The sequence below is a fragment of the Zalophus californianus genome, chromosome 5 (assembly GCF_009762305.2).
Source record: "Zalophus californianus isolate mZalCal1 chromosome 5, mZalCal1.pri.v2, whole genome shotgun sequence".
NCBI lineage: Eukaryota > Metazoa > Chordata > Mammalia > Carnivora > Otariidae > Zalophus > Zalophus californianus.
Genome location: NC_045599.1, coordinates 133532222 through 133554574, shown reverse-complemented (window position 1 = coordinate 133554574; position 22353 = coordinate 133532222). Strand labels below are relative to the sequence as shown.

The 22353-nt window shown below is 35.7% G+C and overlaps 1 protein-coding gene and 1 pseudogene across 1 annotated transcript; one reads left to right on the top strand and one right to left on the bottom strand.

Moving 5' to 3' along the window:
* Nucleotides 1-5640: 5640 nt before the first annotated feature.
* LOC113928459 (eukaryotic translation initiation factor 2 subunit 1-like) lies at nucleotides 5641-6047 on the bottom strand. Its single transcript, XM_035727770.1, has one exon. It carries the CDS (start codon nucleotides 5932-5934, stop codon nucleotides 5653-5655), a length of 282 nt encoding a protein of 93 aa, XP_035583663.1. The 5' UTR covers nucleotides 5935-6047; the 3' UTR covers nucleotides 5641-5652.
* Nucleotides 6048-21825: 15778 nt separating this feature from the next.
* On the top strand, nucleotides 21826-21944 carry LOC113929975 (annotated as a pseudogene).
* The last annotated feature ends 409 nt before the right edge of the window (nucleotides 21945-22353 follow it).

Genomic DNA, 22353 nt, shown 5'->3' with positions numbered 1-22353 from the left:
ATTATTGATTCTTAAAGTAACAGCTAGATCCATGCAACATTAATTTTCCTTCAGGTTTTCAGTACTGGGATGTTATAAATAAAACTTCTAAAAAAAGCAATATGTTGCTCTGTGTTCACATTTCCACTCAGTCGAGACTATACCTTCATCATAGTTTCTTTTATTTTTTATCATAGTTTCATTAAACATTTCTTTTTAGGATTAGTTTATGTGAATTTTCCTTTTCATAGCCATGCAAAGGGTTTCATTTATTTTTTCTAATCTCCTTACAATTTACTGGAATGCAACTCTGTTGGATATTTCATAAGCATTTTCTTTCTGTTCTAAATAATTTTTCCTATCTTTAAAAATACTTTACACCTATTAAGAGTCAAACAATAAAACATGCATTTGCTTGTTTTTTGCAAGTATATGTTGTCATAATATCAAACAATAGCTCACATTAAATGAGAACCCATTGTGGATATTCAAAGTTTTTCCCAACAATGGCCATGATTTGGTTAAATCTAGTTGCTTTGTATTTAGTGATTCTTTCAATTGGGTCTCTGAGAGTAGTTATAAGCTGGTCTTTGAAATATGCTTCACTAAATTATTCCAACTTTTAGAGATTCCAAAAAATATCACAAATGATGTTTGAATATTCTGAAGACTGTGATTGTAAGTAGCACAGTTCTGATCATTTTTCCAAGCAAGGCATTCAATTGCACATGTCACAAAGAAATCTCAAACTTTAGCCAAATTCTGGCTTGTAAATTTTTTCTTTTTTCTTCCTATCAACATATCATTAACATTTTCATAGAGGATTATGATAACTGGTTGCTTTTAAATCTTCATTTAAGTCAAAGGTCTATGTTTTCACAAGTTAAAAAAATCAATGAAACAGTCATGAGTTTATAGTTAGTTGTGTTCTTACTCTCATAGTTCAAAAATATGTAATATAAATCACAGCTGTTTAACATGATATTGACCATGCTGCAATCTACTTGACCTGAGCAACATTTATTTTTAAAACTTTATGTATATTATATTATACAATTTTACTAACCATTAAACTATAATCTTGTTTGAGTTCTCCATCCTAAAGAGTAGTCATTTGTTTCATCACATTTTTATCTAATATGTTTTGGTATTCAAGCACCTAATTTTGAAATTACTTCTACAAAAGCCAGAAAATTTATATTGTTTCCTGGACATAGTGAATGATTAGTACTATAAGAATTATCATTATGATTGACTAAAGGTTAGGCATTCATTATGATATTTTAAGTGTAGCATTTCAGTGATCTATACCAATATAACTTTGTTGAATAACTATGGTGTAGTTTACTCTACCCTTTTCTTTTTTCTTGTAGTAAATGCTATTTTGTGTTTGAGTAGAAACTGTTCACTTCCATTGTTTCTAGTTCTTAAAAATTAATCCAAACCATCTTTTAAAATACTTTTTCTTTTCTTTTCTGCCTTTTGCCCCGAGCTTCAACTTCATAATTTCTAAATCTCTCAAAATTTCACATTTCATTTCTTTCCAAACAGTTAAATGTTTTAAAAATGTAATCAGATTGTATCGATGTATAAGAAAAATGTAATGCACTGTCTTAAAAGTAAAAGGCTGATTTAACTCTGCATGGTTTCAGAGATCCAGAGTCCTTCTATCCTGCTAAAACAAATACATGTTGTGATCCAAACAGAAGTATCCACACTAAAAATGACAGGATGTAGGAGGAAATTTTAAAAACGTGGGTAAAATATAAAACCCAGCAGGAAGTTCACACACTGCACTTTCATTTTCATCCAGAATTTAATTTCATGTCCACTTGTATCTAAAAGTGAGGCTAAGAAAACATCTTTTCTTTTAGTACACATGTGTCGGGGGGGGAAATTTTTAATAAGGAAGAGAAGGAAAGGAAGAAAGAAAGAAGAAAGAAGAAAGGAAAGAAAAAGAAAGAAAGAAAGAAAGAAAGAAAGAAAGAAAGAAAGAAAGAAAGAAAGAAAGAAAGAAAGAAAGAAAGAAAGAAAGAAAGAAAGAAAGAAAGAAAGAAAGAAAGAAAGAAAGAAAGAAAGAAAGAAAGAAAGAGAAAGAAAGAGAAAGAAGGAAGGAAAGAAAGAAAAAGAAAATACTTAGAGTGAACAATGAGTATTCTCTGTAAGTTTGGATCCCCAGTTATTTAAAAGTTTGGTTTCTTTTTTAATTAGAACTACTGACTGACATTTACTAAATGTTTGCTCACATGTATTTGGATTCTTCTTCTTCCATTTGAATCTATTGCTTTAAACTGCTATATTTAATATTATCTTGGTTCTGAAATAGCATTCTTTTCTGAGATAGAGCCTCAGAATTCGGAGTGGAATAATCTTTTAATTATCCGTTAGATTAATTTTCTAAGATTTTTATTTAGAATTTTATGTATAGGTACAATGTATAAAACTATATGTCTATCCACACATATGAATGTATAAAGATAAATTTATAATTTAGTTTTACATGTGTTATCCTTTTCAAGCATTATAAGAGTTTTGGAATGAAAACTTAGCAATCATCACAAAATGAATGTGAAATATTCAGTATTTATTTATCTCAAATATATTTCAAAATTACACACACAAATGCACAAATCAAACTAATATAGAGTCTCTAATGCTCTTTGGAACAATTAAAATTATACTTAAAATCCGCTAGATTTGTGGCATATAGGCATTGATTGCACTTTGTATTATTCTTTACAGTTTGTCTTCCTCATATCACTTGGTATAGTGCACTTCTTATTTCTAATCGTGTTTTCATTTGTAGCTTTGCATTTTTTGTTTATTAGATTCTCAAACACTTACCTATTTTATTTAAAAAACGAACAAGCTGCTGTGTTTACTTATCAAGTCTTACCAAGTTGAGACTCCTATTTATCACTGCTGTGTTGTCAGAGGAAAGAGTATGAATCAAACAGAATTTTGTGTTGTTTGGTTTGCGAGGCTATATGGCACTGGGATAGAAGTCCATGAATAGTGGGTAGCATAGAGTCTCAGTAGATAGAAATGTGCCTTTTTTCATCCTTATAGAAGAAATTATAGATGTCTTATATGAAGGATACAAAGGGCTGGAGAGTTGTGAAGTGTAGCAGAGTCGTCCCGCGCGAATGTAAATGTTTTTAAGGTTATGTTGAGTGTTTAGATAAATTTTCATGTGACTCCCGTTTTCTGAAGGGTGATGAGGAGGAAGGGAGTTGGATTGTGTTGGATACAACACTGTATCTATAGACTACAGTTTTTGAGTTTCATTAGACAAAACATTTATAGAATATTTGAACAGAATCCAAAGATGTTTCCATGAAGGACTCTTTAAGATACAGTGTGGGGCAGGGGGTGGGGCACAGGAAAAGGAAACTAGGATCTACATAGCTCATTCAGGGCACAAAATAATATCATTTTGATGGGGATATGATAGGGACCTGAGCAATGCTCTTTTCTTACATACAGGAAACAAAATCTGACAACTCAAGGAATTGCGGATCAGTAGTAAAGGGTCTAATAGTGAACAACATTGGCAGATAAGAAAAATCCTTGAATTGATATAAGAGCAAAGAGCTGCTACAAGTAACACCTGGATGCAAGATGAATGCTGATCAGCACATAGTGACCCTAGGTGAGTGCTATATTACCACATGAGGTAGTAGCAGCAGAAAAAAAAAAAAAGTTATAACTTATTGGTCACTTTTCCCATAGAAAGCTGGAGTCTTTGTCAACTCCTCTTGAAATAGGCTTCTGATGATTTTGGTTAATACGGTGAAGCAGGAGCAATGCTAGGGGACATCCAAGGCAAGATCACAAAAGGCCCTCCAGCTTCATCTTGGTCTCCCGGCAAACTTGCACTATTAGAATCGTCTTTCTGAATGGGCCTTCTCAGATGCTCCATTTCTGGCACCTGTTTCAGGCAGTGAGAATTCCAAGCCACATAAAAAAGCCCCAACAAGGAATCTTGATCAACAGCCCCTGCGGAGTCCAGCCTAAGAGCAATCCCAGGCCAGTCATCAAACATTTTAAAGAAAAGAATCCAGTGAATTCCAGCCCCCATCATTAGTGTTACTGTCGGGTACTAGAATCCTCGAGGCCAAGGACCTAGTCCTTGTGGAACAGGAACAAGCTGTCCCCACTGTGTCCTCTCCAAACCCCAATGCAGAGAAGCCATGACCATGATCAAACGGTGTCTCATACCTTAAATTGGGATCATTTGTTATGTAACAAGAGGTAACCAGAACAAAAATCACAAATATATATGTGGTTGATCGGATGGGAAGTTTTGCAGTGGGCTGAGAACAGAAAGTACGTATGAGGTAAGAATAGAAAAGCTGCATTATTAATATGTATATTTACCCTTTTATATTTCATTTGGAATTTTGTAACAGATACATATATACATCCATACACACATAAACATCAGTGACTACCATCTCTGCACACTTAGGTTAAAAAACAAATTTATAATCTAGTAATAATATATGCCAAGTGTGCTGTAGATTCTTTTAACAGATATTCTTATTATGCTTTCTTGACAAGACTAGAAACCAAGTGAATATTTCTGTTTAGAAAAAATATGTCATGGTTAAAGTATGTTTCAGCAAAAAAGTCCTTTTTTTTTTTTTTTACAGAAAGGAAAATCTAACTATAATGGGAAACAGAGGGTTACTCAAGAGAGCAAGTCCTTACTTCTCTCAACAGGAACCAGAAAATAATGCTTGAAGTTAGTAAGTCAAGAAAAACACTTTAAGCCAAGTATTCACACATAGACATAACAACCAAAACAACGACAACAACAAAAAACAGTAGTGGATGCTTAGGAGAGTGGAACCTGGAAGGCAGAGGACCCGAAAAGCACATGGTAGCTTTTCAATATAAGCCCCCACTTCTTAAATACTTTTCTTTTTAAGTAAACTCTATGCCCAGCATGGGGCTTGAACTCATGATCCTGAGATCAAGAGTCACATGTTCCAACAACTGAGCCAGCCAGGCACCCTTCTGCACTATTTGATATGTTCACCATGTTTGTGTGTGGGTTTTTTTTTTTTTTTTTGGTTTAACAAATATTTTACTTTTTTGGGGAAATAAAACTTAAAGCTATATAACAGGCTCATTTACAAATATGTACAACAAAAAATGCTTCCTGAATTAATCATAATTAAGCATTATATGAAAAAGAAATATATGCATAATCAGGGACAATAGGCTTATTCCAATGGAAATATGGTTTGCAAACATGAAATGCAGAAATTTATTTAATGTTTGCTTGATACATTTTATATAGAAAGGTTGAGGCTATTTGCTTTGGTTGCCCCTGGTAAATCTCAGGGAGGCACTGAACTACAAAGGGGTGTCAGTCTGGAGACATCAGAAATGGACACCACAAGCTCAATTTTATGACTGTTCTTAAAGATTTGTCTCTAGTGAAGTTAGGCCCACTCCCTTAAAAACTGCTGAATGTTGGAGCTCTTGTGTGAAAACAGCTGACTTTTAGGACATGTCACGTTTTGGTCTGTTGGAACATTTAAATACTTGGAAATAAAAAATATTCAGCTTTGAAATTTTCAATACTGGAAAACTTTCAAGTCTAGGGTTTACAGCCAGGAAGGGCTGCTTAGTGTTCCTTAAACTGGACTGTTTGCCACAAAGTTAATCTTCAGCTTTGACTTCCATTTCTTCTGCATCATCATCTCCATCCACTTCTGCATTCTCTCTTTCAAGCCTCTCAAGCTGCCTTGCAAGTTCGGTCTCTTCTGTATCTGTGACCACTTTAGGCTCCATTTGAACATTGAAGACACCCCTCTTTTCCTCAATCTTTTCTTTAATAACAGCCATAGCTTGATTGAGAACAGAGAGGGCTTCTGTTCTCTCCAGGGTTGTTGTAGTCATCACATACCGAGGAGGAGCTATTAGATTAATCTTGATGGGCATGGTTTCTGTAGAACAAGTCAAACCTGCTCTCAGGGCTTCTTTTATGGCATCGATGCCTTCATAACTGTAACAAGCCACTTCAATATCTGCTCGAATTTTGACAGCTTGTGCTGTCAAACGCCTATTTTTTTTTAAAGATTTTATTTATTTATTTGACAGAGAGAAACACAGCGAAAGAGGGAACACAAGCAGGGGGAGCAGGAGAGGGGGAAGCAGGCCTCCCGCTGAGCAGGGAGCCCGATGCGGGGCTCGATCCCAGGACTCTGGGATCATGACCTAAGCCAAAGGCCGACGCTTAACGACTGAGCCACCCAGGTGCCCCTCAAACGCCTATTAATATTGTTAATAAGTTCTCCCTGTTCATCTTCATTCAGATTTAAACTATCCAAAATAGATGGGTCTGAGACTGCATGCTTAAATGCATCATAGGCACCGTATCCAGGTCTTTTGTATTTGTCATCAAAGACCCAGGCAGTCCTCTGGAACAGGCTCTCCAGTTGCTCATCCTTGGTGTACTCTAACACCTCAGCAACATGACGAAGAATGCTGTAAACAGTTTTGGATTTGGTGAATTTAGTCCTAGATACTTCTTGCAGAAAATTAGATGTGATATATTGACATTTTGTTATCTTTTAAATAATTTTGACTTTATTAGTTCTATAATATTCAAATAGTTCAAATATTCAATTTTATTATTTTTGTTTTCATAATTTCATTAAAGTATGTGACAAAAGAAATTATATATATACACATATATATAATGTTTCAGTATAAATGACAAAAGATGTTTCATATATATAATGTTTCAGTATAAATGACAAAAGATGTTATATACATATTATGATTCAGTTTCACCAATGTATTAAATTTAAAAAATTGCAAATACCCAATTACCACCACCAAGATGGAGATTATTTCCATAACCCAGAAAAATTTCCTTCATTTTTTCCAGTTAAACTTTACCTGCCATTCACTGAACATTGCTGCTTACTGATTTTAGTCAGCATAACTCAGTTTGCTTGTCTTTTTATTTTACATAAATGGAATCATAGGTGTAGTAGACTCTCTCTAACATGACCACTAATAATTCCCACTTCCTAATATTCATGCCCTGGTGTTTTTCCCTCCCATTGCAATATGCTGGACCTAGTTACTGGAATATGCCAAAAGAAGTTTACTTCTAATGTTAGGTAGTAAAGAGACTGTGTCTTCTACACGAGGAGATCTTGCTACTTCCCTAGAAAGCCAGCCTCGATGTTCTGAAAGCTCCACACAGCGAAGAACTGAGGGAAGACTCATAGTCGAACAGTCCATGAGAAAACAACTCCTCCCAACATCAGCATGAGTGAGTGTGAAAACAGATCCTCCCTCTATTGAGCCTTCAAATACCCCATCCCCAGTCAACACTGACTTTAAGTCAGAGGTACCCAGTTAAGTTGTGCTCAGTTTCCTGACTCAAACAAACTGTGAAACAGTAAATTGTTGTTTTAAGCCACTAGGTTTTCATGTAATTTGATAAGCAACAATAGATAACTAATATATATATATATATATATATATATATATATATATGATGCATGGTTTTTACCCGTTTGCTTTGTTCAACATGATGTTTTCAAAATAATGTGTATTTGAAATCCACCATGTAATAGCATGTATCAGTAGTTGGCATTTTGTTATATCTAAGTAGTATTACATGATATGAGAATATCAGAATTTTTAAATCATCCCCAGTTGTTGGAATTTTATGAAAGCTTTTATTTACTTATTTGAGAGAAAGAGATGGTGAGAGAGAGAGAGAGAGAAAGCACAAGTGGGGAGGGGGGAGGGGGAAGAGGGAGAAGCAGGCTCCCCACTGAGCGAAAGCCCTATGTGGGGCTTGATCCCAGGACTCCAGATCCTGACCTGAGCCAAAGGCAGACGCTTAACAACTGAGCCACCCACGCGTCCCCCCAGTTGTTGGAATTTTAATTGTTTCCTTTTTTGGTCTACCATGAATAAGGCTGAGTAATTTCCTATAGACATATATTTTCATTTCTCCATGAAAATTGTTCCTTTGTCATGACATATGTTTCCTTTTTAAACTCAAAAGTTTTAACATTTCACACACCCATTAGCAATATATAAGAAGTTAACTTGTTCGACATCCTCTCCAACGTTTTCCATTATAAGTCTATTTAATAGTAGTTGTTCTAGTGGTATGAAGCATAACCCATTGTGGTTCAGTTTGCATATAATGATGTTCACTATTTTTCATGTGCTTAGTCAACATTTTTATGTTTTTAGTGAAATTATCCTTAAGTTTTGTACTGTTAATGTATTTATTTATTAAATTCAGTGGCTGTGTTCTTAATACTGATTTACAAAAGTTCTTATCTATCTTGGAAATAAGTTTTTTTTTCAGATATACCTACAATGAATATTTTCTCCCAGTGTGTGGCTTATGCATTCATTTTTCTTATGGTGTCTTTTGATGAGCAAATTAGTTATGCTTATTCATTTATTTACCTTTTATTTTTATCTTTATTCCTTCCTACATATTTGGACTTCTATCTGGTGTCATTTAACTTCAGAGTAAAGAAATATTCATCATTAACTGTTGTGCAGTTCTCCTGAGACAAACTGAATTTCCTTAAATTTATTTTTTTAATATATTTATTTTGCCTCATTTCGAAAATTGTTTTCTAAGATAAAGAATTCTAGGTTTACCTATGCACTGTTGGTGGGAATGCACATTGGCACAGCTACTGTGAAAACAGTATAGAGTTTCCTCAAAAAGTTAAAAATAAAACTACCCTATGATCCAGCAATTACATTACTGGGTATTTATCCAAAGAACACAAAAACACTAATCCAAAGGGATACATGCAGTATTATTTATAGCAGCAGTATTTACAATAGCCAAGATGTAGAAGCAGCCCATGTGCATTGATTGATGAATGGATAAAGAAGGTGTGTGTGTGTGTACATATATACATATATATGCATATATATATATGCATATATATATATATATAATGGAATATTATTCAGTAATAAAAAAGAATGAAATCTTGCCATTTGCAATGACATGGATAGAGTTAGAGAGCATAATGCTGGGGCACCTGGATGGTTCAGTTGGTTAAGCCTCTGCCATCAGCTCAGGTCATGATCCCAGGACCCTGGGACTGAGCCCCAAGTCGGGCTTCCTGTTCAGCAGGGAGTCTGCTTGTCCCTCCCCCCTTCTCCCCTCCCCACTCATGACCGCTCTCTTGCTCTCTCTCAAATAAATAAAATCTTTAACAAGAGAGAGAGCATAATGATAAGTGCTAAGTGAAATAAGTCGGAGAAAGGCAAATACCATTTGATTTCACGCACATGTGGAATTTAAGAAAGAAAACAAATGAACAAAGGGAAAAAGAGAGACAGAGAGAGAGAGAAACCAAGAAACAGATTCTTAACTGTAGAGAACAAACTGATGATTACCAGAGGGAAAGTTGTGGGGGGGGGTGCATATTGGTTAAATAGGTGATGAGGAGTAAGGAGTGCAGTTATTGTGATGAGCACCAGGTTATGTACGGAGGTGTTGAATCACTATTTTGTACATTTGAAACTAATATAACACTGTATGTTAACTAACTGGAATTAAATTAAAAAAAAATAATTCTAGGTTTACACTTTATTTTGCCCCTAGCACTTTTAAAGATATAATTCCAATGTCTTCTTTCTCAGATTTGTTTTCTCTGATGAAACTTTAGGCATCATTTTTGTTTCTTTATTTGGAATTTATCCTTCCCCACTAACCCCAGCATTTGTTGTGATTTCCTCTTTATATTTAGTTCGCAGCCCTTTGACTGTGCCACGCCTCATTTGATTTTCTTTCTATTTATCCTGCTTTGGAAAGACAAAGCTTCTTGGAATTCTGAATTGAGTCACTATGACACTTTGGGAAAATTCTTGGCCTCTGTTTTCTTTGTTTTTTTTTTTTTAAGATTTTGTTTATTTATTTAACAGAGAGAGACAGAGCAAGAGAGGGAACACAAGCAGGGGGAGTGGGAGAGGGGGGAGAAGGAGGCTTCCCACTGAGCAGAGAGCCTGATGTGGGGCTCGATCCCAGGACCCTGGGATCATGACCTGAGCCAAAGCCTCAGGCTCATGCTTAACAACTAAGCCTCCCAGGCACCCCATGGCCTCTGTTTTCTTAATATGTCTTGAATCCAGTTTCTTTCTGCTCCCCTGGGACTCCAATTAAATGTATGCTAGAATATTTGATGTTTTCCACAGAGCTTGGATATTCTTTTATAATTTTTATTACTTTTACTCTTCATCTTTGATATAATTTATAGATTGACTTCAAGTTGACCGATTCTTTTTTTTTTAATTGTGTCTAATTCACTGTGAATTTCAATAATGATTTTTTAACATTATTTTATTTGTCAGTTCTCGTATTTTCATTTGCTTCTTTTTTTTAAAGATTTTATCTATTTATTTGAGAGAGAAAGAATGAGAGACAGAGAGCATGAGAGGTAGGAGGGTCAGAGGGAGAAGCTGACTCCCTGCGGAGCAGGGAGCCCGATGCGGGACTCGATCCCGGGACTCCAGGATCCTGACCTGAGCTGAAGGCAGTCACTTAACCAACTGAGCCACCCAGGCGCCCTCATTTGCTTCTTTTAATAGTTTCTATGTCTGCATTGAAAATTGCCATCTGTTTAAGTATGTATCGACATTTTCCAAATTTTTAACTAATATTTTTTCATAGTTTAAAGTTTTTGTCTGATTATTCCTAAATCTTCTATTGATATTTTTCTCCCTTGATTATGGGTATATGTTTGTGCTATTTTGGAATTTCACAAACTTACTTGTATGTAGGTCATGGTATATAAAAAACAAACGGTGGAGGTTGATACAAAAAAGATGATTTCCAGAACATACCCCCTATTCTATCAGGCTGCTAGATTATAAGATTGATACCTAGTCAGTAGCTTAGCTGCATTTGGCCTTTTCACACAGCTTTTGTAAGATTTAGTTCACCACTACAAATATTTTGAGACGTTGATCAGGACCTGCCCTTTCATAGGAATGGGAACTGGGTGTCTCACTCTGGTTTATAGCTCTGATAAAATCTGGCTCTACTGTGGGAGATTCCTTTTGCTTGTCAACATACTGCTAGATTTTGGGGTGTGTGTGTTTTCTATGCTCTCTGCTTCTGCTCAATTTTTAACTGTCTCAAATGTCCTCTCTTCACCACATCTGCCTTTATCACGGTCTTTTATCAGACTGCACCTGGCACTCAGTGTCAGCCATTCTTACTTTTGGAATGTATCTCAGCCCTCCTGACTTGTGCTGAGATTTGGGCTGTTGCCTTATACCCTGGACGGCCTTATGCACCTTTATGGAGAACTATTTCATCTCTAATTCCTGGTCCCCCACTATTGGCATTCTCTTCACATTTACTTGGTGAAGACTGTCAGAAAAAGTGTCGCCAAGTGGGAGGAGACTCACTCCATGGCTGGGAATCCTCAGGATTCTAATTCATCTTGCTGGCCTGTAGGCCACACATAGCAGTTAAAAGTCTGTGGGGATTTTTTCTTTTCTATTTCTTTTCCCATGTGTATTCACTCCTCATTCTCTTCTGCTCCCAGTATAAAAGTTTTCTGGGATAAGTAGCTAAGGGAAACTAACTTATCTCCAATGAAGAGCAATTATTTTTCTAGAATTTATTTTATTTAGATATTTTTTAATGCTTTGTGCTCTGACAGGGAAGAGAAGGCTATGACTTTGTAATTTATAGGGCTTGGTCTTACTATTTTAATAGGAGTGGTGGTCACTTGTAACTTACTACACCCTAACCAGACCAAAAATATTTTTAATAAACATTTAACTTTACTTTATTTACAAAGAAAAACACCCAGGATAATAATTTTATTTTTTTATTCTGTTTATTCATTTGCAATGCTGCCATATGTGAAAAGTTGAATTTTAGATGTAAGAATAACTTCTTAAAATGTTTAATAACTTTAATACTTTCAGAATAATAAATATGTAATTTAAGTTCTCAACTTATATATTCAGTTTTACCTTGAGAAGTGTTTCATTCTAATATTTTCTTCCATGAGATTTAACCTGTATATAAATCTAGAACTTATATGTTATCTTAATATTGAGAGAGATATCAAAATGCTAAGCCAATTAATTATTATATTTATAAGGAACTACCTCCAAAGGAAAAATAATTTGAGAAAAAAATGAAGTCTTGGTAAAGAAGTCACATATAAAGCCTGGTAGCATACTATGCTTTTTTTTTTTTTTTACTACAATCATTTACATTTTTATCAACAAGCTAAAATTACCAAAAAGGACTAATGTAGTTTTCCATCTTATCTCTAGTTTTTAATTCTGTACATTAATATTCTTTTTTATGTGAGAAATTTTGTATTTACCAGTGGAGTCTATGTGGTTTTTTTTTTAGGGATTTTTAAAGTGTGAAATTGCTGGGGAGTTTGTGATGGCAAAATATTGGTTTATAAGGTATTTTTCTTTTATATTGAATATTTTTCTATTAGTACATCTGAAGTTAAAAAGCTCTGAGGGGAAAAAAATAAGTGTGTGTGTATTTTTAATTAAATTATTTATTTTTATTTTATTAAATTTCAAATGCACAGTGAACACCTATCCACCCTTCAAACAGATGCATCAAACGTTAAAATCTTGTTCACATCTGTCCCTCCTCTCTCTATCTTTCTTTTTCCCAAATCACTGCAGATGTGAGGACCTTCCACCCCTGAGTGTGTCACCATGTAGGTCTCAGGAAAAAGGCCATCAGTTTCTATGTAATCATAATAAAGTTACTACAAATGACCTATGGAAATCAAGATATGCAATAAAATAACCAAAAAATATCCACTCACTATTTTCCTTGGCTGGATCCACAATTCTCTTCATATCTTCTAATTTGTCAGTCCAGGTTCATGCATTGCATGTTTCTGTGAAGTCTCTTTTATCTCCCCCAACCTACCTGATTTCCATTGCTCCCTCTGTTCTTCATGACAGTGAACTTTTGGAAAGTACAGACCGGTTACCCTGAAAAAAAAAGTGTCCTGCATTGTGAATTGATCTATTTCCTTTTGAGTAGATTCTGTCAATAATTTCTGGAAAGAACATGAAATGGGTGATGCTGTTTAACACCTGCCATACAACATGCATACCAGGCTGTCCCACATTGGTGATGGGAAAATGGAACATTTAGTTAAGGAGGAGACTGATAGATTTCATTATTATGAAAGTGTATTTTTCAATTTGTAATTAAGAAGTAAACGAAGGGGTTATTCTTTGAGACCATGTAAATAGTCTGTTTCTTAACAAAAATGAATTCACACAATGATTTTTAGTATCTCGATTATCTTTGCCTAAATCTTTAAAAAATTGTGATTTTTTATATCAATTGTTGTACATTTGTAAACTGACATATCACTACAAAAAAGAAACTTTCTTCACTTTTTTTTCTCTTTTCTCCTTATGGAGTCACATAATTTTTTAGTTAATTCAGTTTGTTATAATCCATTACTGTCATGATTCTTCTCTATACTCAAATTGTCAATATGTCAGTATGATCATTGCCAGCTTTTTCATCCCTTTTCATCTTAGTCTTTTTTTTTTAAGATTTTATTTATTTATTTGACAGAGAGAGACACAGCGAGAGGGAACACAAGCAGGGGGAGTGGGAAAGGGAGAAGCAGGCTTCCCGCGGAGCCCCGATGTGGGGCTCGATCCCAGGACTCTGGGATCATGACCTGAGCCGAAGGCAGATGCTTAACGACTGAGCCACCCAGACACCCCCCTTTTTCATCTTAGTCTTAACATCCTATTTTTTGAAAAATTGAAATAAACACATAAAAAAAGCGCATAAGCAATTTTATTCCTTGATACATTTTCACAAAAAGCATGGATATTTTTATCTGCTAATCAGATTAAGGAAATAAACTATATAAAAATCTAAGCAATTCTCCTGATATCCTCTCCCAATTATAGTTCTCCAAACAGCCACTGTCCCGACTTCTAAGCTTTCCAGGATAGTCAGAAGAGCCACCCCATCCCATAGTCCTGGTAGTCATTATTCTTAACATAACAGGCAGGTGCATTAGTCCTTGGATCATCCAGACTCTTGCTTCAGAATTAATTATTCCTAATGCTACTACATGTCACTAATTGCTATTATTTCTTAATGGCTGTTACTGATATCAAGTCCAAGGATACCTGTAAATGAATTCCTAAATCTCATTTTTCTGGGACCACTCTTTTGAACCATATCCTGAGCCAGCCAGGTCCCATCAGAAAAGCAAAATCTAAGTATATCAAAACAGAAAGGTTAACATGTGGATTTAATATGAGTTATTGGTGAAATGAACCTGAAACAGGGACCTGAGGGAACACTGAAATATTTAACTTGTCACTTCAGAAAGAAGTCACTGCTTGGAGTGACAAAGAAAGCTTTTGGTTATTAGTATCTAGAAACTTGAAGAATGGATATAGTGCTTAATTGTATGTGCCAACTTTACTGGGCCATGGTGTGCCCAGATATTTAGTTCAATATTTTTCTGGGTGTTTTCATGAGGATGTTTTGAAATGTGTTTAGCATTTACATCGATAAGCTGAGTAAAGCAGACTGCCTTCCTTAGTGTGGGTGGGCCTCATAGAATTAATTAAATGTCTGAATAGAATAAAAAGGCTGAAGGAGAGGGAATGCCTGTCTGACTTCCTTAAACTGAAGCATTGGTCTTTTCTTGCCTTCTGACTCAAACGGAAACACCAATTTTTCCTGGGTTTGTAGTCTACAGGCTTTTGGACTGGAACTACCATCCTGAGTCTCATTCATACCTTCTGAGTCTCAGGCTTTTTGACTCATACTAGAAATAGTCCATAGGTTTTCCTGGGTCTCCAGCTTGCTGAGTGCAGATCTTGGGACTTGTTAGCCTCCATAATCACATGCACACACATACACACACACACACACACACATAAAATGATGCTAGTTCTGGAAGTGCTAGGAAAAAAAAAAACAAAACTTGAGGTGGTACCCCAACCACTGCTGGGTAAAGAACCATTTCTGTGGTAAGTCTGTTAGGAAAGCAAAGGAAAAAAAATGGAGCAAATCGTTTCTCCTTCTTCCTACCTTGCAGTCTTCCTTCAGAGCCACCTTCCTGGTACTAAACCTAACAAAAGAGTCAACTGGTAAGAAGAAAAATATCATTTGCAGAAATCCAACACTAGTATCAAAGAGTAGCTTAATAACCCTGACTTCTGAATTGTAGATTAGATGTGTCAATATTTGAACTTCATATAAATGAAATCATTTACAACAAATAGTATGTACTATTTTGCATGCCATCTGTGTGTCATTTATATATAACTCCATCTTATTTTTTTTAAGATTTTATTTATTTATTTGAGAGAGAGAGAGCATGTGTGAGCAGGGACAGGGGCAGAAGGGGAAGCAGGCTCTCTGCTGAGCAGGGAGCCCAGTGTGGATCTCAGTCTCAGGACCCTGGGATCAGGACCTGAGCCGAAGGCAAACAACCCAGAACTCCCATCTGATTTAATGTTGGCCAATACTGATATATTCTTTAACAATACTTATATTTAGCTCTTTTAGAGTAAATCAACTTGCCTTTAATTTGCTATCTGTAATTTCTGCAATGATCTTCAAAAACTCCAGTTGATGATGCCTAACATCATTCTATATGAAAAAGCTTCACTTTCACACGTCCCAAAGGTCTAACTGCAGGTCTTCAGAGTATGCAGAGTATGAACTGCGGCAGCCAGAATCATGGCAGCACAGGTGTTTAGAAAGTTTCTTCCTGGGATGCCTGCATGGCTCAGTCATTAAGTGTCTGCCTTAGGCTTGGGTCATGATCCAAGGGTCCTGGGATCGAGCCCTGCATCAGTCTCCCTGCTCGGTGGGAATCCTGCTTCTCCCTCTCCCACTCTCCCTGCTTGTGTTCCTTCTCTCGCTGTCTATCTCTCTCTGTCAAATAAATAGATAAAATCTTAAAAAGAAGAGGAAGAAGAAGAAGAAGAAGAAGAAGAAAAGAAGAAAAGAAGAAGAAGAAGAAGAAGAAGAAGAAGAAGAAGAAGAAAAGAAGAAAAGAAGAAGAAGAAGAAGAAGAAGAAGAAGAAGAAGAAGAAGAAGAAGAAGAAGAAGAAGAAAGAAGAAAGAAGAAAGAAGAAAGCTCCAGTGAGAGAGGTCCCTGCCTGAAAGGTGCTCAGGTGGCGAATTGGGGCAGAATCTTAGGTGGGACGGTGTGGTCTCAGGATCCCTAGGGTCACAGAAAAAACAGGGGCACCTGAGCTGGAAGAGTTCCCAAGCATTGGTGCAGGGAAACCGGCTACAGTCAGTGAGCCAGGGAATGGGGTTTAGCTGGCTTTGCCATAAACTGCAAACTGCAGCACCATGGGGGGGCTCTCCATGGGGGGCCCTGCAAACTGCAGGCCGGGGCTACTCGCCTCCCTTCCCCTGGAGGATGCACTATGACCCCGCAGGAGTCTGCAGAGTCTGGCGACACAAAAGTGAACACTGCTTTTCCCTAAAGGTTTTCTGAGAAGAGGGGGCCTCAATCTTTCCGCTCCCGATGGAGATTGGGGCGTGGCCATTTTTATTTTCATCCTCTAAAGGGGCACTGAAAGCCTCAGGGAGCAAAATCCCCATAGAACAACCCGAAGCAACTTAGGCTGAACACAGGCCCTGGTAGGAGGTGGTGCAACTTCCCCCAGGCAAAGGCACCTGAGAATCAGTGCAACAGGCCCCTGCCCCAGAAGACCAGCTGGAACATCAGGCGAATACCAAATTTACCGAGCGCACAGACCTGCAACATTCCAGCCCTAGGGGAAAATAGTATATAGAATTCAAGTTTTTTTTCTCATGATTCTTTTATTTGTCAGTTTGAAATTTTCCTTTTCTCTTTTTTTCTTTTCTTCTTTTCAACTAGTTTCTCATTTTATCAACCCTTTGCTTTTAAGTCTTTTTTTAACTTTCATTTTTACATTTACATTTTATAGATATATTCTTCATTTTTGGATTCCTTTCACTGTATTCAATTTTACTTTTGTATATATAAAATTCTGCTTTCTTTGCAATTTTAGGATTTAGTGTCTTCTAACAAACAGAACAAAATATCCCCAGGACAGGTGGATGTTTTGTCTACCTGGGTGATTATATTCCCTCTTTTTTTTTTCCCCTTTTTTTGTTTCCTTTCTCTTTTCTTTTTTGTTTTCTGACCTCTTTGGATTTCTCTACTGTGTGTTTTGCTTGGGTCGTGGAGGATATTTTTGATTTTGTTCTCTCATTCATCCATTCTTCTCTGGGCAAAATGACTAGAAGGAGGAATTCACAACAAAGGAAAGAATCAGAGGTAATACTCTCTGCCACAATTCTAATCAAGGTGGACATAAGTAAAATGTAGGGCAGGGATCCATCAAAATCCTAGAGGAGAGCACAGGCAGCAACCTCTTCTACCTCAGCCGCAGCAGCTTCTTCCTAGAAACATCGCCAAAGTTTGGCTGCCACAGTTCAGAGGAAACGAAGGCAAAAATGAACTATTGGGACTTTATCAAGATAAAAGGCTTTTGCACAGCAAAGGAAACAGTCCACCAAACTAAAAGGCAACCTACAGAATGGGACTACTACCTTGTGTAGTCACAAGTTGGAATTCCTTGTCCCTCTCTCTTCTCTTCTAGACCACACATGCGTGCCTGGAGAATGGCAGTGGGTCTGATTGATCATACATGTTTGCCTGACTGGAATGGCACCAGACAATTTTCGTTAACTGATTTCCAAGGCTCCTGAGCCTTGCTCCTACTCAGTTAAGTTTTCCTTAGCTTTGACCTTTGCAGAACTGGAGACTCATTAATGGGCATAGTTTACCATGAACTCTCAAAAAAAAAAAAAAAAAAAAAGGAAAGTTCTTTCCTTAACATAGAACAGATAACTTAGAATTCAAACCCACCATTTTCCCTACTAACCAAAGGCTGGACCCAGCATCTCTTTAAAATTTTTACTCTTCTACAGAATTTAGTCTCCTTCTCTACGCCATAGTCTACTTTCAGGTAACTATACTACAGATGATTAATTGACATATATTCCTAATGAAATACCAGGGCCCATTTGTGTTGTAATATTGCTCTTGAAATATATTGTAACATAGCTGGAGAAAGGATGCCCACATATATTATATGGCACAGATAACTAGCCTGAATACACAAAAGAACCAGTCTAGATTTGTAAATTCCATCTGTACTTGTCAAGCTTGAGTTTGAGCTGTGCCCTATAATTCTAGGGAGACTTTTACTTATCTGTGAAATTCTGACTCCAAAGTAGGGGTCTTAAAAAAGTAATTCTATGCCTTCTCATTTAAGATAATTTCCTGAGATAACTAGAAAATTTATTCTTATGGGGCGCCTGGGTGGCTCAGTCGTTAAGTGTCTGCCTTTGGCTCAGGTCCTGATCCCAGGGTCCTGGGATCAAGCCCCACGTCGGGCTCCCTGCTCTGTGGGAAGCCTGCTTCTCCCTCTCCCACTTCCTCTGCTTGTGTTCCCTCTCTCACTGTGTCTCTGTCAAATAAATAAATAAAATCTTAAAAAAAAAAGAAAATTTATTCTTATTAACAAATCTAAACAATTTGCTTTTCTTTTCCTTTTCTTCCTTCTTTCCTACCTTCCTTCCTTCCTTCCCCCTCCTTTCTTTCTTCCCCTCTTTTCTTTCCTTTTTGTTCCTTTTACTTTTTCTCTTTTCTTTTTTCTTTTCCTTCCCTTTTCTTTCTTCCTTCTTTCCTTCCTTCCTTCCTTCCTTCCTTCCTTCCTTTACCAGCCACACTGTACTTACTCAGGGATTTTTAAAACATGCATTCATTAGTCACAAGATTGTCAACTCAGTCTCAAAGTGGTTCACTGGTCTCCCTACAATGGGTATAACTCATTACAACCTTTTTACCATACATCTGTTATCAAAAAGGCCCTTGATTATTACATCAAAAGTAATTGGTTGTAATTCTAGATGTTGTTAATATGCTCTTTGTGCATATATGTGATCCTAGGAACTTTTGTCTGTGATGTGTCAAGTTTCCACATGAATTTGGAGTGGTTCTCTGCCTTCAAATTTAGATTTGCAAGAAATAGGTTTATAACATGCACACACACACACACACACACACACACACACATAATACAACTGGATTTCTTACTGCATCACCATCCTGATAGAATGGCAGGAAAAAAATTAAACCAGTCTTTTCTGTGAACCATCCCTCCCTGAGAGGAGTTGGAGCCTCTGATGGATGTGTTAGGAATTACCAAAACAATAAGAATTGGCAATCTAGAATGTTTCCTAATATTTGCATTTTTATTCAATGTATTATTTAATATTTGTCTCTTCAAATATCGGTTAGATCTTTGACAATAGTACCATATACTATTTAACTTTATTTTTAGAATATCTCAGAACGGATTATATCCTTTACTCTGTGTTTCTTATTTTTTTTAAAAAAGAGTACATAATGAAATACTTTGAGGCAAATTACAAAATTGTGCAATGTATTTAAACAAGTAAATATGCAAGATCAATTACACAGTATGATTGTTAGTTGTTGTCTGAACCTATATATGTTATTTAATAATATTTCTATAAAGTATATTTTTAAACACATTTTGAGGCTAAATTTTGATTAAGTTTATTCACCTCTATCAAGTTAATTATCCCATTCCAACTTCTCACACCCGCACTCATATACATACACATACATGTGTTATGCAAACACAATTTCAGAGGATAGTTTGATGGATATTAGAGTTTATCAGTTAATGCCCCAAACCATGTCCTATGTGAAATAAGATGTATTTATGTATGTGAATTTGTGTTTATGTATGTCTGAATTTGTTATTGGTGTAGAAAATAAATAAGAATTTGAAAGAAAACAAGGGCAATGCTAATTTGGTTAGCTTTTACAAACTAAAGTAACAATTTTGGATTGTATAAAAACTCTGAGATTGATTGGATCAATCTGTTTATTGTACTATCCACATAAATATTTTTGAATAAACAAAATTGGATACATCCATATTATAATCAATTATATTTTAAACTCTTTGTGCGTTTTATGATATCCAAGTGAATATGCATGTTAAATTAATCCTACAAAAAAGAAAACATTGGCCCTGCTTTTATGAAAATATAATAGAATAAAGTGAACTAGGTAACTGAGATATTGCAAAATGCCCAAGCCTGTTTTATATATTTTGGAACTAAACTTAGGCTAATTACCAGATATAGAAAAAATAGAAGACAAATAGGAAAAGTTGGGTGCCTGGGTGGCTCAGTTGGTTAAGCAACTGCCTTCGGCTCAGGTCATGATCCTGGAGTCCCGGGATCGAGTCCTGCATCGGGCTCCCTGCTCAGCAGGGAGTCTGCTTCTCCCCCTGACCCTCGCCCCTCTCATGCTCTCTCTATCTCATTCTCTCCTCTCGAATAAATAAATAAAATCTTTAAAAAAAAGTCATTAATGGTTTATATTTATATATTTTGCCTTTGACTCTTATTATTGTATTGTTTAAATAATTTCATATGAAATTGACATTATTAATACTGGTTTTTACCAGAAATAAAGCAGTAGATAAAATTTAAAAATGTGTTTCAATATTTTCACACTTGGCCTTTCTTATTCATTTAAATTAACATATGGATATTCTTTAAAATTAAATGAAAATAGTTTTAGCTAATGGCTCAAAATTCCCTGTTGGATGGTATAACCTAGACTTTAAATGACACATAAATATAACCTTAATCAATAATGAATTAACAGATATATTTTATAATATAGCTGAAAACATTTTTCCACAGCTTCATTAATGGTAAAGATAAGACCAGTTGCATCCTTGATTAAGCTAAAATTATGTCAATGCTATCACACTTTATTCATCATTTACTTAGAGCCTATTGATAGTTCACAACTAAAAAATCATGCACAAAGATAGTAACATCATGATTCAGTGCTAATTAACTGCTTTTCCTGGAAGTCTTCCTGTTAATATTATCATGTCATGCTTGAATATTTTGAATTATATTTTGTAAGGTATGTTTTATATAGTTTCAATTAATCCATCATTTTTTACTTATTATTGGTACTAGATGAACAAAGATGAGCCTTTGCATCTTACAATTCAAGTTTGTCTTTAAGTACAGCATAAAATTAATATCAATCGAAACATATATATGAAATTATTTGGATTAATCAATATTACTTAAAATTAACTATATATTTTTATAGAGAGTAAGATTTCCAAATTAGAATCTACCTTGTCTTAGGAACATTATTTCTTTAAAAATGCTTAGTTTATATACCCAGACTTCGAACCGATATAGTAAATACAGTGTTCAAACTCACCTACCTAACCATAATAGTTGATCCGTTTTTCCTTTTTAAATTAAAGGCATTATTTTTTAAAGTTAAGATGTTTTAAACAGTCTGTTTATTGTATTATCCACATAAATATTTTTGAATAAACAAAATTGGATACATCCCTATTATAATCAATTATATTTTAAACTCTTTGTGCGTTTTATGATATCCAAGTGAATATGCATGTTAAACTAATCCTACAAAAAAGAAAACATTGGCCCTGCTTTTATGAAGATATAATAGAATAAAGTGAACTAGGTAACTGAGATATTGCAAAATGTCCAGGACTGTTTTATATATTTTGGAACTAAACTTAGGCTAATTACCAGATATAGAAAAAAAATAGAAGACAAATAGGAAAAGTCATTAATGTCTTATATTTATATATTTTGCTATAAAAAATAGAATACAAATGGGAAAAGTCATTAATGTCTTATATTTATATATTTTGCTTATGACTCTTATTATTGTATTGTTTAATACCACACTGAACGAGCCCAATCTCATCTGATCTTGCAAGCTAAGCAGGGTCGGGCCTGGTTAGTACTTGGATGGGAGACCGCCTGGGAATACCGGGTGTTATAGGCTTTGGGGCACCTGGGTGGCTCAGTTGGGGTTGAGCGTCTGCTTAGGCTGGGGTCATGATCCTGGAGTCCTGGGATCGAGCCCCGTGTGGAGCTCCCTGCTCAGCAGGGAGCCTGCTTCTCCCTCTCCTCCCTGCTCCAGCTCTCTCTCACTATTTCTCTCTCAAATAAATAAATAAAATCTTTAAAAAAATGCTGTAAACAATCTCAAAAATTCTTTGCATAGAATACCAAACAACTGTTACAAATAAGTGTGTTGCCCAGTGTGTCCTCTATGTGTGGTGGATTAGTATTCTGGTATCAACCATTTATACCATCATCCATAGTTCAGTGAAAAGCCCATTGTGTTGAAGAAAAATATGTGTCTTTGCTATTCTTAGCTCATCTCCTATTTTCATTTCGGTGGAGTGTTA